The sequence below is a fragment of the Colobus angolensis genome, unplaced genomic scaffold, assembly GCF_000951035.1.
Source record: "Colobus angolensis palliatus isolate OR3802 unplaced genomic scaffold, Cang.pa_1.0 Scaffold193, whole genome shotgun sequence".
NCBI lineage: Eukaryota > Metazoa > Chordata > Mammalia > Primates > Cercopithecidae > Colobus > Colobus angolensis.
The window spans coordinates 252,677-265,447 of record NW_012115077.1 but is presented as its reverse complement, the minus strand read 5'-3'; the positions used below and the strand labels follow the sequence as shown (position 1 = coordinate 265,447).

General features: G+C 41.8%; 1 protein-coding gene across 1 annotated transcript in view; it reads right to left on the bottom strand.

Moving 5' to 3' along the window:
* NLK (nemo-like kinase) overlaps positions 1 to 10,472 on the bottom strand; it is a 156,525-nt gene extending 146,053 nt beyond the window's left edge. Inside the window, exons 1-2 of the mRNA XM_011940755.1 lie at positions 9,593 to 10,472; positions 9,287 to 9,514 (exon numbers count right to left, since the gene is read on the bottom strand). Of these exons, the coding sequence (XP_011796145.1) occupies positions 9,287 to 9,514; positions 9,593 to 9,822 (458 nt within the window). The 5' untranslated portion in view covers positions 9,823 to 10,472. The remainder of the gene's footprint in view (positions 1 to 9,286; positions 9,515 to 9,592) is intronic.
* Between the last annotated feature and the right edge of the window lie 2,299 nt (positions 10,473 to 12,771).

Here is a 12,771-nt window from a genome sequence, read left to right as displayed (position 1 = left end):
TCACTCAAAATATTATAAGAAAACTATTATAAGATTTATAAGAAACTAAGCAAGTTTTTAAAGTCTAAAACACTAAAAAGGTAAATATTATCAAGAAAATAGTAGTATCAAATGGACATGTAGGAAGAAATTGATTGCTCATTTGCAAATAGGCCTGCTCTTCTCCACAGCTGAACTACACGTATAATCCTTACCAATAACTTAGTAATAGAAGAAAACAAGTCTCTTGAAGAAAATGAACATTTAAAATCTGATCCCAAATTAGAAAACTATAAAAGTCACCACACTGGAACAGGGTGACATTTATCTCATTCCTCCTTTAAACAATTTTAGAAGTTATTCAACACTGTAGTCCTGAAGAAAGTTGTCTTGTGGTCACCAGCAAACTCCAATGCCACTACGCCGTGCAAATATTAATACCATTTTATAATAGAATCTTAGGAATCACAGGATTTTATAAATGAGAAAACCAAGGCTAAGAAAGTTTAGATAACTTTACCAAGGTCATAGGGTTGTTGGCAGCAAGGCTAAGACTAGAACCTTGTCTCTTAACAAATTTAGTTTAGTAATCTATTACCCTATTGTTTAAAAAAAAAAAAAAAACCGGCCGGGTGCAGTGGCTCAAGCCTGTAATCCCAGCACTTTGGGAGGCCGAGACGGGCGGATCACGAGGTCAGGAGATCGAGACCATCCTGGCTAACATGGTGAAACTGTCTCTACTAAGAAATACAAAAAACTAGCCGGGCGAGGTGGCGGGCACCTGTAGTCCCAGCTACTCGGGAGGCTGAGGCAGGAGAATAGCGTAAACCCGGGAGGCAGAGCTTGTAGTGAGCTGAGATCCGGGCCACTGCACTCCAGCCCCGGCGACAGAGCAAGACTCTGTCTCAAAAAAAAAAAAAAAAAAAAATCAAAAATCCTTCCCAAGGAAATGGCACCTTGAACATTAAGTTCTCTGGTTTATTAAACTAAAAAAAAAAAAAAACTTGAGATTTGGAAAAATTGTATCAATAAGTTTAAAAATTATAAAAAGTAATACTGAATACTTAAGAATTCTTTAGAATCAAACATACACAGTATAGGGAAAAACAATCAAACACAATCATTCTCTCAAATGCTGTCAATGAACTACTCACTAAATACAATGGCCTTTTCTCCATCTTAATTTTCTGATCTTTTTTTTTTTTTTTTTTGAGACAGGTTCTGACTCTGTCGCCCGGGCTGGAGTGCAGTGGTGCAATACCAGCTCACTGCAACCTCAGCCTCTTGAGTAGCTGGGACTACAGGTGTGTGCCACCACACCACGCTAATTTTTTTTTTCTGTATTTTTAGTAGAGATGGGATTTCACTATGTTGTCCAGGCTGGTCTCAAATTCTTGGGCTGAAGTGATATGCCCACCTCAGCTGCCCAAAGTGCTGGGTTTACAGGTGTGAACCACCATGGCTGGCCTTCTTTGACTTTTTATTAGCACCAAAGATCACTCCCATTTTCCTAACAATCTTCTGCCATACTTAGATTATCAATCACTGTGAACACATTTTCCTGACTGCCCTTTAGTTCTGCTTCCAATAGCTTCTTCCACCTACAACACAGAATATTCCCTAAGACTCAGACAGATCTCAGTTTTCTCTTCTATTTTACGTAGCCAAAAAAAAAAAAAAAAATTAAATCTGACCAAGTCTCTCTTACTTAAAAACTTTCAGTAGTTGCCATTTGCAGAGTTTTAACCTTTTCTCATCATTGACCGCCTAAGGAGCCTTTTTAGGCTTTTTTCCTAATCATTCCCCTCGTAAAATCTTAATACCACAGATACGCTATTTAACTGTTCACGTGCTATATGTACACATGTGCTTTATTAATAAAAAGCTGTTTTTAGTGCCTCAACTCAACCATGACATTCCAACTTCTCCATGATTGAGCTCTAGCTTATACCTCCTACCACCCACTGCACTGCACATTCAGCATCTCCAGCCCTGTAGTCTCCTACATATAGGCCCTTCCACCTACACTGCCCTTCCCCATTGGTTGACTCTCATTCTTAAAACTCATTGAAGAATTAGACATCCCTCCTCTACACTCCCTTAATGTCCAGGGACTATCTCTATTGCTGCATTTATGGCACTATAAATGGATAATAATCCATTTACAAATCTATTTCCCCCAGTAGGTCATAATCACCTTTAATCCTTATCTCCAGCACAGTGCCTGGCAAACAGTAACACACAATAATTGAATATTGTAAGAACAAGTGAAAATAATATATATGTATTTTGAGACGGAGTTTCGCTCTTGTTGCCCAGGCTGGAGTGCAACAGCCAGATTTTGGCTCACTGCAACCTCCGCCTCCCAGGTTCAAGTGATTCTCCTGCCTCAGCCTCCCAAGTAGCTGGGATTATAGGCATGTGCCACCACGCCTGGCTAATTTTGCATTTTTAGTAGAGATGGGATTTCACCATGCTGGTCAGGATGGTCTTGAACTCCTGTCCTCAGGTGATCTGCTCCTCAGCCTCCCAAAGTGCTGGGATTACAGGTGTGAGCCACCGTGCCCAGCCTGAAAATAATATATTCTTAAGTTTTTATTTAATGGTTTCAAATTTAGTTTCTCCTCTCCACCAAGGCTGAGGACACCCTGAGAGTAGGCATGTGTCATTGTTCATATTGTTTACTTGACTGTCAACTCCTCCAAAGCAATATGGCGACTTAAACATCCCTATACCTCAGTACTAAGCACAATACGGACAACAGCAGCAGCAGCTTAATAGAGGTTCGCAAAATTATTTATGAGACTAAATATCCCCATTTGATGCCTGTGAAAGTGCTGGTCCACAGCAAAGTGACAATAAAAATATATAGACTAGTGAGTCCCAAAGGTGTTAAAAACTTTCACTGCCTCATAGTAGATACAACTCAATTAGCCAAACTATTTCAAAACTGGGTTTAGGTAAAGAGCACCAATCATTATCAGTGGCAGACACCCCCATGTATACTCCCTCTACTCACACCATTACAACTAAGTGTTAAAGTTCAATCTCAGTAGAGTTCACTTAGAAGTCATCTTTCCATAATGTCAGAGTACCAGTTTTTTCTGTTTCCGCACTAGGTACCTTACAACTACTGACTATGTCTATCATAACTTGTTATGTGCTCACTGACAGTGTTATAACTGTTGCCTTAGGGACTCTGTTACCCCTAAGCAACATCAGGATCACACTGACAAGCTATTTTAGTTATTGTTGACCTGTATTAGATGACCCAATCAACAAATAATTCACTGGAGTAGTATAGAGACAAAGGGACTCAGAACTAAAACCCAAACAGACCCATAATTAAAGAGCTTCTAACAGCTTCTGTCCATTTATTGGCTGGACGACAAATAAAAAGTTTCTTTGGCCTTGACAATCTCCAAAGAAACCAAATAAGCATATTAAGGAAACATACAGTATATGAACAGTTAATTCTTGAATTGCTTGGATATCAATAAATCTAATAAAAACCACAAGAATAGCCACTCAGTTTTACAATATAGAAGGCAGAGAAAACTCTGACACTCCAAGTTGTGAAGACAATGAAACATTCCAGTACTCCATTACAAGACTTTTTGTATCTACAGCTGCCTGTGCTTTGAAGGTAAAAACCCAGAATTTAAATTCAAACACATATTCAGTTAACGCACTTACGCATTTTACAAAGTTTTTGTTCTGGTATAGCATATGAAAGGGAACTACATCTGCCCCCATTTCTCTTTCAGGACACATGCCCAGTGGTACTGACTGCTAAAAAGATGGCATTTAATGTTGAGGGATATTGTTTCAGCTTGTTTGAAAGGGCAATGTTTCTGAAATGCCCTTTAAAAAAAAATTCTCTTTTTTTCTAAATTAATATTTCACAGTATAACATGAAATTTCTCCCCAAGAATAAAACAAGTTTATTTTTTGTGCTGTGGTTTTGTTTTTTGAACATAATTTGGATAATCTTTTCAGGAGTCTAAGTACAAAATGACTTGCAATGTTATAGGCTATGGAGTTTCAACCACTAAGAAATGGGTTCAGTATCATTAGATTGTTACTTTTATTCTCTACTCTTTGCTTTATCTACTTTATGACCATGAACCTGTAATTTCTAAAAGTTCGTTTGTAGTTAAAATTAACAATACAGATTTCCACATTTCTAGTTTCACACGGATGCTTTGTTATGTCTAGAAGAGCAACCGTTTCCTTTTTATGGTGCAGGCTCTGCTTCTTCAAAGCTCTTTTCACAAAGCAGAGCCCCCAAAGAATCCAGCTGTGGCTGTTAATCTTGGCTGACAGTGGAGAAACTTCTCAATGCTACAGATTCTTAACCTGTAAAACACAGTTAATAACAAAATACCCTTTAGTATACTACTCTTTCTGATGTAACTTACTCCAGAATTTTCCCCAAACATATCCCAAAAGCATTCTCCATTTTTCCAAATTACAGTTTGTTATATGGAGTAAGAGGACCAGAGAAAACATAAAGAAAAAAAGATGCCTCTCATGTTCACAAGATGAGCAAGATAGACAATCTCTACCATGCACAAGGGCTTATACTGAATAATTTTTTTGTTAAATCACTATTATTTCTCCCACCTCACTGGGATCTTTAGCAATTCACACTTTTTCATCCAAACATAAGCAAAGTGAATCTCTACTAAAGCTGAACTTCGACAATAAGGATGTCTTTCATTTATTACATTGAAAAGAAAAAAATAATTCCCTCCCAGTATATAAAGCCATAATACTTTCTAAAACAGTGCAGATGATCTGACTAAAACACCTACAAACTCCATACAAATGTGTATTATTTTTATTTGTTTTTAATTAGTTGACAGGACAGCACAGAGTATTTTCCCCTTGGCTTTAAATTCAACCGTTTTCAAACCTCCCTGGCATACAGTACAACTGAGGGGACACGCTATGTTATTTAGAGTCATGCCTCCAAAAATAGTCTGCATGCTGATTTCACCTGATAAATCTGACAATCTCTGAAGACACTTCCATGCACATTAACACAACAGCTTGATTTTTCTACCAACAATAACTACAACAAAAACAACTAGCATTTATTGATGCTTACTGTGTGCTAGACAGTGTAATCATTGGTTTACAAGAATTACCTCACTTAATCTTCACACCAATCCTGAGATAAATACTATTATTATCCCCATTTTATAGATAAGGAACAGAGAAGTCAAATAATTTATCAAGATCACAGAGCTAGTAACCATTACTACAGTTTTGCAAGACAGATAAAAGTAACCGGCCGGGTGCAGTGGCTCAAGCCTGTAATCCCAGCACTTTGGGAGGCCGAGACGGGCGGATCACGAGGTCAGGAGATCGAGACCATCCTGGCTAACATGGTGAAACTGTCTCTACTAAGAAATACAAAAAACTAGCCGGGCGAGGTGGCGGGCACCTGTAGTCCCAGCTACTCGGGAGGCTGAGGCAGGAGAATAGCGTAAACCCGGGAGGCAGAGCTTGTAGTGAGCTGAGATCCGGGCCACTGCACTCCAGCCCCGGCGACAGAGCAAGACTCTGTCTCAAAAAAAAAAAAAAAAAAACCTGCTGAAGTTATTAGAAAAATAAAATTCAAAGACATCCAACATTACTTGGAGTACACAAAGGCAACAGAGCAAGTGAATCCCAGGCTTTTTGATCTTTTAATTAATCAGGCAAATCACAAACCAAAATGCTAATTTTATTTAAAAAAAGCTTTTCCCAGACTCACTTTTACCAAGGTGGCAATACGTGCCATTAATTCCATCTCTGATATGTTGCCAATGTCAAAAACTGTCTAGGCGTAGTGATCCTCAAACCACTCTCATGTGGTCAACTTCCTCTATCTCTCAAAATTATGAGCCCCTGAAACTCTTTGCCCCAAAGTGGTTACATCTTTAACCACAGCATTTTCTTCTGGCAAATGTGAACTGCGGACAAAATGGCAGATTTATATTACTCACCAAATGACTGAAGTTACTATTTGTGGGTTGCTTTGTGTTTTGTTTTCACATTATGAAAATGTCCATGTGGATGTTTGGAGGCTGTAATATCTCATAAAAAGTTCAAATTATATATGACACTTTGATAACCCATAAACAACGTTCTATCAGTGGCAACAAATGTTATCTCAGGCTATCCCACAATCACATTACCAGGTAAACTGGAACTCTTACTTTGAGATAAAATATAGCAGACAGTTGTTAATGAAACCTTAATTGAACTGTCACAGCACCATCTTTACCAGCAAGTAACGAGTAATTCACTACTTTTACACAACTATCCAATACTGATAAGTTATTCCACTAGTTAAATTCAACAGAAAAATAAATCAAGTCAGCTAGACTAAATTGTTCAGTGATAAATCTGGTAAAATGTTGCATCACTTCTACCAATATCTCTCCTTGTCTACATGGAGAAACAACAATCTCTCTCAAAATTGCATGCCACTTTTTCAGCCATCAGTTAGTACCCCTGGGTGTATGTCCCCAAGGAAACGGGGGCAAAATACAGTTTCTTGTCATATGCTATTCCAGAAGAATACTTGCAAAATGCATTAAATGAATATATGTTTGAATTAAGTGAATCTTATAATACCCAGGCAGTTAGTTATGTGGTGGTTTGAATTAAATGATGTAATATTGGGAGAATATTTTTATGTTCCATTATAATCATTTTAGAAAAAAGTTGTTTCCAATTCATAAGGTACTTCCTAAATTAAAAAGATAGATTCTGTTTCAGTTAAAAAGTAAAAAAACCTCACTAATATCTTTACCTTGGGTTTCAGAATACTAGTGCAAATCCCTGTAATTTGGTTTTCAAACCTCTAAACAGTCTTACTTAGGTCATACAACAGTTAAATTTCAAATATAATAAGCAATTCAGACAGCAGGTCATTGACATGTAAATATAAAAATAGAAAAGTATTTGCATACTAAAACATACACCTGGAACTCTTCCTTTTTTCACACCAAATTGTATTTCACCTGTTACAGCTGATGAAAACACTCAATATAGTTAACTAGAAAAACTTGGTTAAAAAAAAGACCTGAATCACGTGAGGACACAGAAAGAGGGCGGCCATCTACAAGCCAAGGAGAGAGGCCTCAAAAGAAACCAAATCTGTACCTTGATCTTGGATTTCTAGCCTCCGGAACTGTGAGAAGTAATTTTCTGTTGTTTAAGCCAAAACAAAGAAGGACCTGACTAGATCAATTAACCAAGCAGCAAAGATGCCAAAGCACTGTGCTAGGCGCTGAGGAGAAAAGGATTACTACAGTAAACAATCCTTACCCTCAAGGGGCTTATGAATGTAGTCAGTGACACAAGACAAACCTGAAATAAGATGGTGCACAGAGGTGTACTTCAAGTACATGAGACAAACTCCATAGGTGGTAGAGCAGTCAATCAAATAACTCTAGAATGGATTCAAATCAAATATATTTGGGCTTTCATATATCAGAGATTCAGAGTATCCACCAGCAGAACGTTTGCTGTGTGAGATGTTTCAGCACTCCAGTTCTTTATTGCCCCCTTCCTTAAAAAAATAAATAAAATTTAAAAATCTTCCCTTGCCACCGAAGTTAAAACTGCTACAAGTCACATCACTTTTTGATAGAAATGCAAGTGAAAAATGCCTTTTGAATATATTCAAGAATGCTGCAACCCATTTCCCTTTCAGTATCCCTAGTTTTTAGCATTGTATGTAAGGCACTAAAAAAGCAACCAAGCATCCAGATCCAAGAAGATCCAAACAAGTGCTAAAAGTTATTAGTGAATCAATGACAAAATTTAAACCAAGAAACAACCGTTTTCCTGTCTGCTCCATTCCCCAACCAAAGCTTGGAAATCCTCAAGAGTTAAGCAAGAATAGGAAGTTCACAGTTAAATCTCTTAGATAGTCTGTGGAAGGGAGAGAGGAAGGCAGGAACAGGCGGGTTCCTGAGCAGAATGACCAAGGCACCATTACCAGCTATACTCTTTCCCACCTTGAATCCCACACACCTTGGAGAAAGGGCTGCGCTGCAGCAGAAACTTCCTTGGGGATTAGCTGAGAAAATACTGGACTCTATTAGCTTTTTTAAAAAATGGATGAGATCACTTAGTAGCCTAGATTATCAAATCTGAAATATAAATAAGATGGCCAGTTAAAATGCATAAACGATGCGCCCATCAATTTTAGCCTCAAAAACAATAACGAAAGGAGATGTTTACCGGGCCAGTTCCAAAGAGTTCATTTTCCTGTGGTAACGGGGGCTTTTCTAGACAGTAACAAGAATCAATTTTTGAATGCACTGAAAATATCAATTCATCTATCCAAAGTGGAATCATTAGTCCTTGGGAGAAAACCCAGTTCATTCTAGTTTTGACAGGAATAAACATATTTTATATGGTCTAATCTTTTTAAGGTTAGACCAAATAGACCAAAATGTTGTATTTAAGAAGCCCTTAGGCTTTTACAAATGTCCTAGCACTAGCAAAAGTAGTGCCATTTGTTTAAAAAGTATTATTTCCTACTACAGCAACTGACCAACAGATAATGGCAACTTAAGAGGCACTAAATGACACTAAAACATTACACTGAATGTGGGCCACTGCATAGCTAGTCTACTAACCTCATTTGTGGTACTCATGTGTGATGCTATATTTAATGCATTCTTATCAAAAGGCTACAGCTACATACTTCCCAACTGTAGCTCCATGGTTTAAAATAAACCACTCAAGCAATGATCTTAACTGGTTCAACTATGAATCCTATCTTTCTTCTCGAGATCAAGATCACAAAATAAGGAGTGAAAAGACAGAAGGACAGGAAAGTAGTTATGCAAAGTATATCGTAATGACAAGAGTATTATAAAGGAATTCAGTTTGGATCAGTTGCTAACACTTAATGCCACTGGGCAACTGATCCAAACTAAATCAAACACACGAAATGACCAAGGCCTTTGTAGGAGTTAGCATTCCATACATTCATCTACTGATCCTGTGTTCAGTGGCTTGCTTAGGTTCTAACAGAAAAGTTTGGTAGGCAGCAAACTTATGTGTGTTGCTCATGAGAAGGTGCTCCACCAAAACTTGCCATGAGCCTAGACAGCCAATGCATTAGGCCTAGACAGTCAATGCATTACCACATAAGTGAGGGTGGCTTCCTAGAGTTGGGTTGAGAAGCTTGCTCCACATTGGTCAACATGGAGAAAACCATGAGGGATGCACTCACCCAATCACAACCATCAGAAGAAACCATGAGAGGTTGTGTTTTTTGTTGGATACTCACCAGACAACACCAAAGGCTCCATATCCAATAGGTCTATCCGGCTCAATATCCAGCTGCTGTTGTGGATGATGCGAGTGCTGATGATGGTGCGCCTTAACTGTAGCAGCTGCGGCAGCCTGTACCTGAGCTGGGGCTGCTGCAGCTGGTCCAGGAGCCTGCCCCGGTGCCGGTGATGGGAAATATGGCTGTTGTTGCCCAGGGTTTAACATGGCTGCAGCTGCAGCCGCTCAGTCATGGCTGCAGCTGCAGCCGCTCAGTCATGGCTGCAGCTGCAGCCGCTCAGTCATGGCTGCAGCTGCAGCCGCTGCTGCGGCTGCCGCAGCTGCCGAAGACGTGTGCTGCTGTACAGGGTGTACAGCGGCAGCCGACCCCGGATGAAGATGGTGTTGAGGGTGGTGGTGGTGGTGCAGGTGAGGAGGAGGGAGGTGTGGAAGGTGGTGGTGATGGTGGTGGTGGTGACCTGCTGCTGCTGCAGATGTACCGCCATTGTAAGCCGCCATCATTTTTGCGTTGGCTCTTGCGCCACAAAGAGACATTCAAAATAAATGCCCTTTGATTGGAAAGCAAACTGGGTCAAGCTGTCATTTGGCCATTTAAAAATGAAGAAAAACCACTCACTCCACCTCAAAAAACATAGAGCGTAACTGGCTTTATGTCTTCATCAGTCAATCCAAACAAGTTAGAGGAGCCTGGTGTTTAATTTTGGGGTGAGAGTGTGCGGAAGGGTGTGGGTTGCCAAAAGGAAAAAAAAAAGGAAAAAAGAAAAGAAAAAGGAAAAAAGGACCCCTTCCCCCCAGGATTCCTGCCACAAGTGGGTACTAAAACTCCATTCTTAATTTGGGGGAGGTTCCAACTTTGAATGTGGGAATAAAGGCCAAACCTCCCGACCCCCTGAACTCCACACACGAAAAGGATCAGGTAACACACCACCCTTGGAATCTTGAAAGAGGGTTGAATCATCTACCCCTTCCATTCCCACATCCTTTTCTAAACACCTACCACCTCCTCAAAAACAGGATTAAAAAAAATTCCCACCACCCTAAAAGGAGAAGATGGGGGGAAATTTTCTGGGAAACCGGCTTCCAGCTTCCCCCCCCCCTCGAACTCTCAGGCCTTCCTACATCTCCCCCTACTCCTAGTCAGGTTGACCTGATTGGGGAGGGGGGGGCGGGGGTTCTAAACTTTCCTGGGCAGAATGAGCCAGGGAAGGAGGCTGGAGTGAGGAGAGGAGGCGACAGCAGGACAGAGAGGAGAAAGAGAGCTAGGGCAAAAGTGAAGGGAAAGAGGTGCAGGGAAGAATGAAAGATGTGGGCAGCGCTCGGACGCCCAGACAGAGGGAACCGCCCCGGGAGAAGGTTAGGGTCCCGGGGCCAAAGAATAGGAGCCCCGGGAGGCGGGCGGGGTACGGTCGGAAGCGGGCTGACTCCTGCCCCCGCTGCCGGCTGCTTCTGCTGAGGAGGGTTGGGGGGGAGAGCGGGTGGGTCCCCCGCGCGACGGCCCCTCAGGGCTCAAGGCTGCTCCGTCTCCCCCCCTCCCCCCCACCCGGCTTCCGTCCCCGCGGCCGCTTTCTCCTCAGCCGCCGCGGCCGCTTTCTCCTCAGCCACCGCCTCCTCAGCCGCCGGTGCCTCCGCGGCCGGACTCACCTCCCCTAGCAAAGCCGGATAGACCGGAGCCAGCGGCGGACACGCGCAACCAGCCACCGAGGCCCCGCCCCCGCCTTGCACTGACCGGCTGGCCTAGCCAATCCACGCCCACCTGTCCGCTACCGCCTCCAATCCTGGGCCAGGAGCTTCAGACAGGCGCACTGTTCGGCCAGTGGCAACAAGGTGTGGGTCTTCTGGGGAAATCCCGCCCCAGATCCGGGATGGGCAGATAGAAAGACCAATCAAAGGCAGAGTTTGGCTTGACCGACAAGGCTTAAAGCCAATGAAAAAGCAAAGATCTTTGTGACTTTTTTTTTTTCTTTCGCCTCTCTCCTCTTTTTTCTTCTTTCATTATTTATTTATTTTTTGGCAGGAGCAGGAAGCTGCGTGCTAATCCCGCCTGCAAAAGCTGGAAGAGAGGGGCGGAATGAAAGAACCAATCATGAGCCAGAGGCAAAAAACAGAGTAACCAATCCTTGGGTTGAAAATGAAGTAGGCGGGAACCTGGGCCAGATAGACACTTGACCTGACAAATGGAAAAAAAGATTGATGTAAGTCCCACCCTTTATAGCTCCTCTAGGACACGATTGTGGAGAATTTGCTGTCATATCGAGACAACCTCTTCCAGGGGCGGGGCTTAGGAAAGGGGTGGGGTCTTAAAGTGGGCGGGACCTAGACGAAGAAGGCGGACCCCAAATCACCACTGGTCCACTGATCCCCGAGCCGTCTAATATGCCACTTAAGATGTCAAGTGTGGGGGAAAAATAGGGGAAGAAAAAGGGAATGCTGAGCTTCAGAAAGTCAAGGTCCAAGGTCACTCAACAAGAAGACAGTCACAAAAGAAACTCAGTAGACTGACAGTTCATAGTCTACGGCCGGTCCTCTCCATGGTTAATCCTGATCTTGGCAAAAAGAGGAGGAATCTCCAGCATTCAGAACTCCACTGTCAAGAGATGATAAAGTTGTTAGTGCAAATTAAAACAAAAAAGTAAACTTGACCACAAAAATAATACTTTTCTTCCATCTTTCTTTCTTAGCAGGGTCACGTTCTGTCACCCAGGCTAGACTGCAGTGGCACAGTCCTAGCTCATTGCAGCCTCCAACTCCCGGCTCAAGCAATCTTCCCACCTCAGCTTCCCAAGTAGCTGGGATTACTTACAGATGTGCACCACCATGCCCGGCTGATTCTTTAATTTTTTAGAAACAGGGTCTCAATATGTTGCCCAGGTTGGTCTCAAATTCCTAGGCTCAAGAGATCCTCCCACCTCCCACCTTGGCCTCCCAAAGTGCTAGGATTACAGGCGTGAGTCACCGCCTCCAGCCTCTTCCATATTTTCTATCAAGTAAGTTTCTGTCATTGAAATCTTACTAAAATAGCATCTTTCCTTTACATCACTTGATTTATCTGAATTTACCCTTCTTTTAAAATGTGAAATAATAAGCTTACAGAACCTTATCCCTACTGAAACTGCATAGTGTACTCAGAAACTTGGAGGTCATCTTGAATCCCTCCTTTGCCTGTCCACATTGTCCCTTCCAATCAATCAATCATCAAGTCTTTTTATTTTTTATTTTTTATTTTTTTTTTTGGGGGGGGGACATGGTCTCTGTTGCCCAGGCTGGAGTGCAGTGGCGTGATCACAGCCCACTGCAGCCTCTACCTCTTGGGCTCAAGTGATCCTCCCACCTCAGCCTCCCAAGTAGCTGCAGGCACACACCACCACACCTGGCTAATTTTTGTATTTTTTTGTAGAGATGGGGTTTTGCCATGTTGCCCAAGCTGAATCATCAAGTCTTAAACAATTTTAAATCCCTCTCACTTCTGCTTCTTCCCAGTCACAC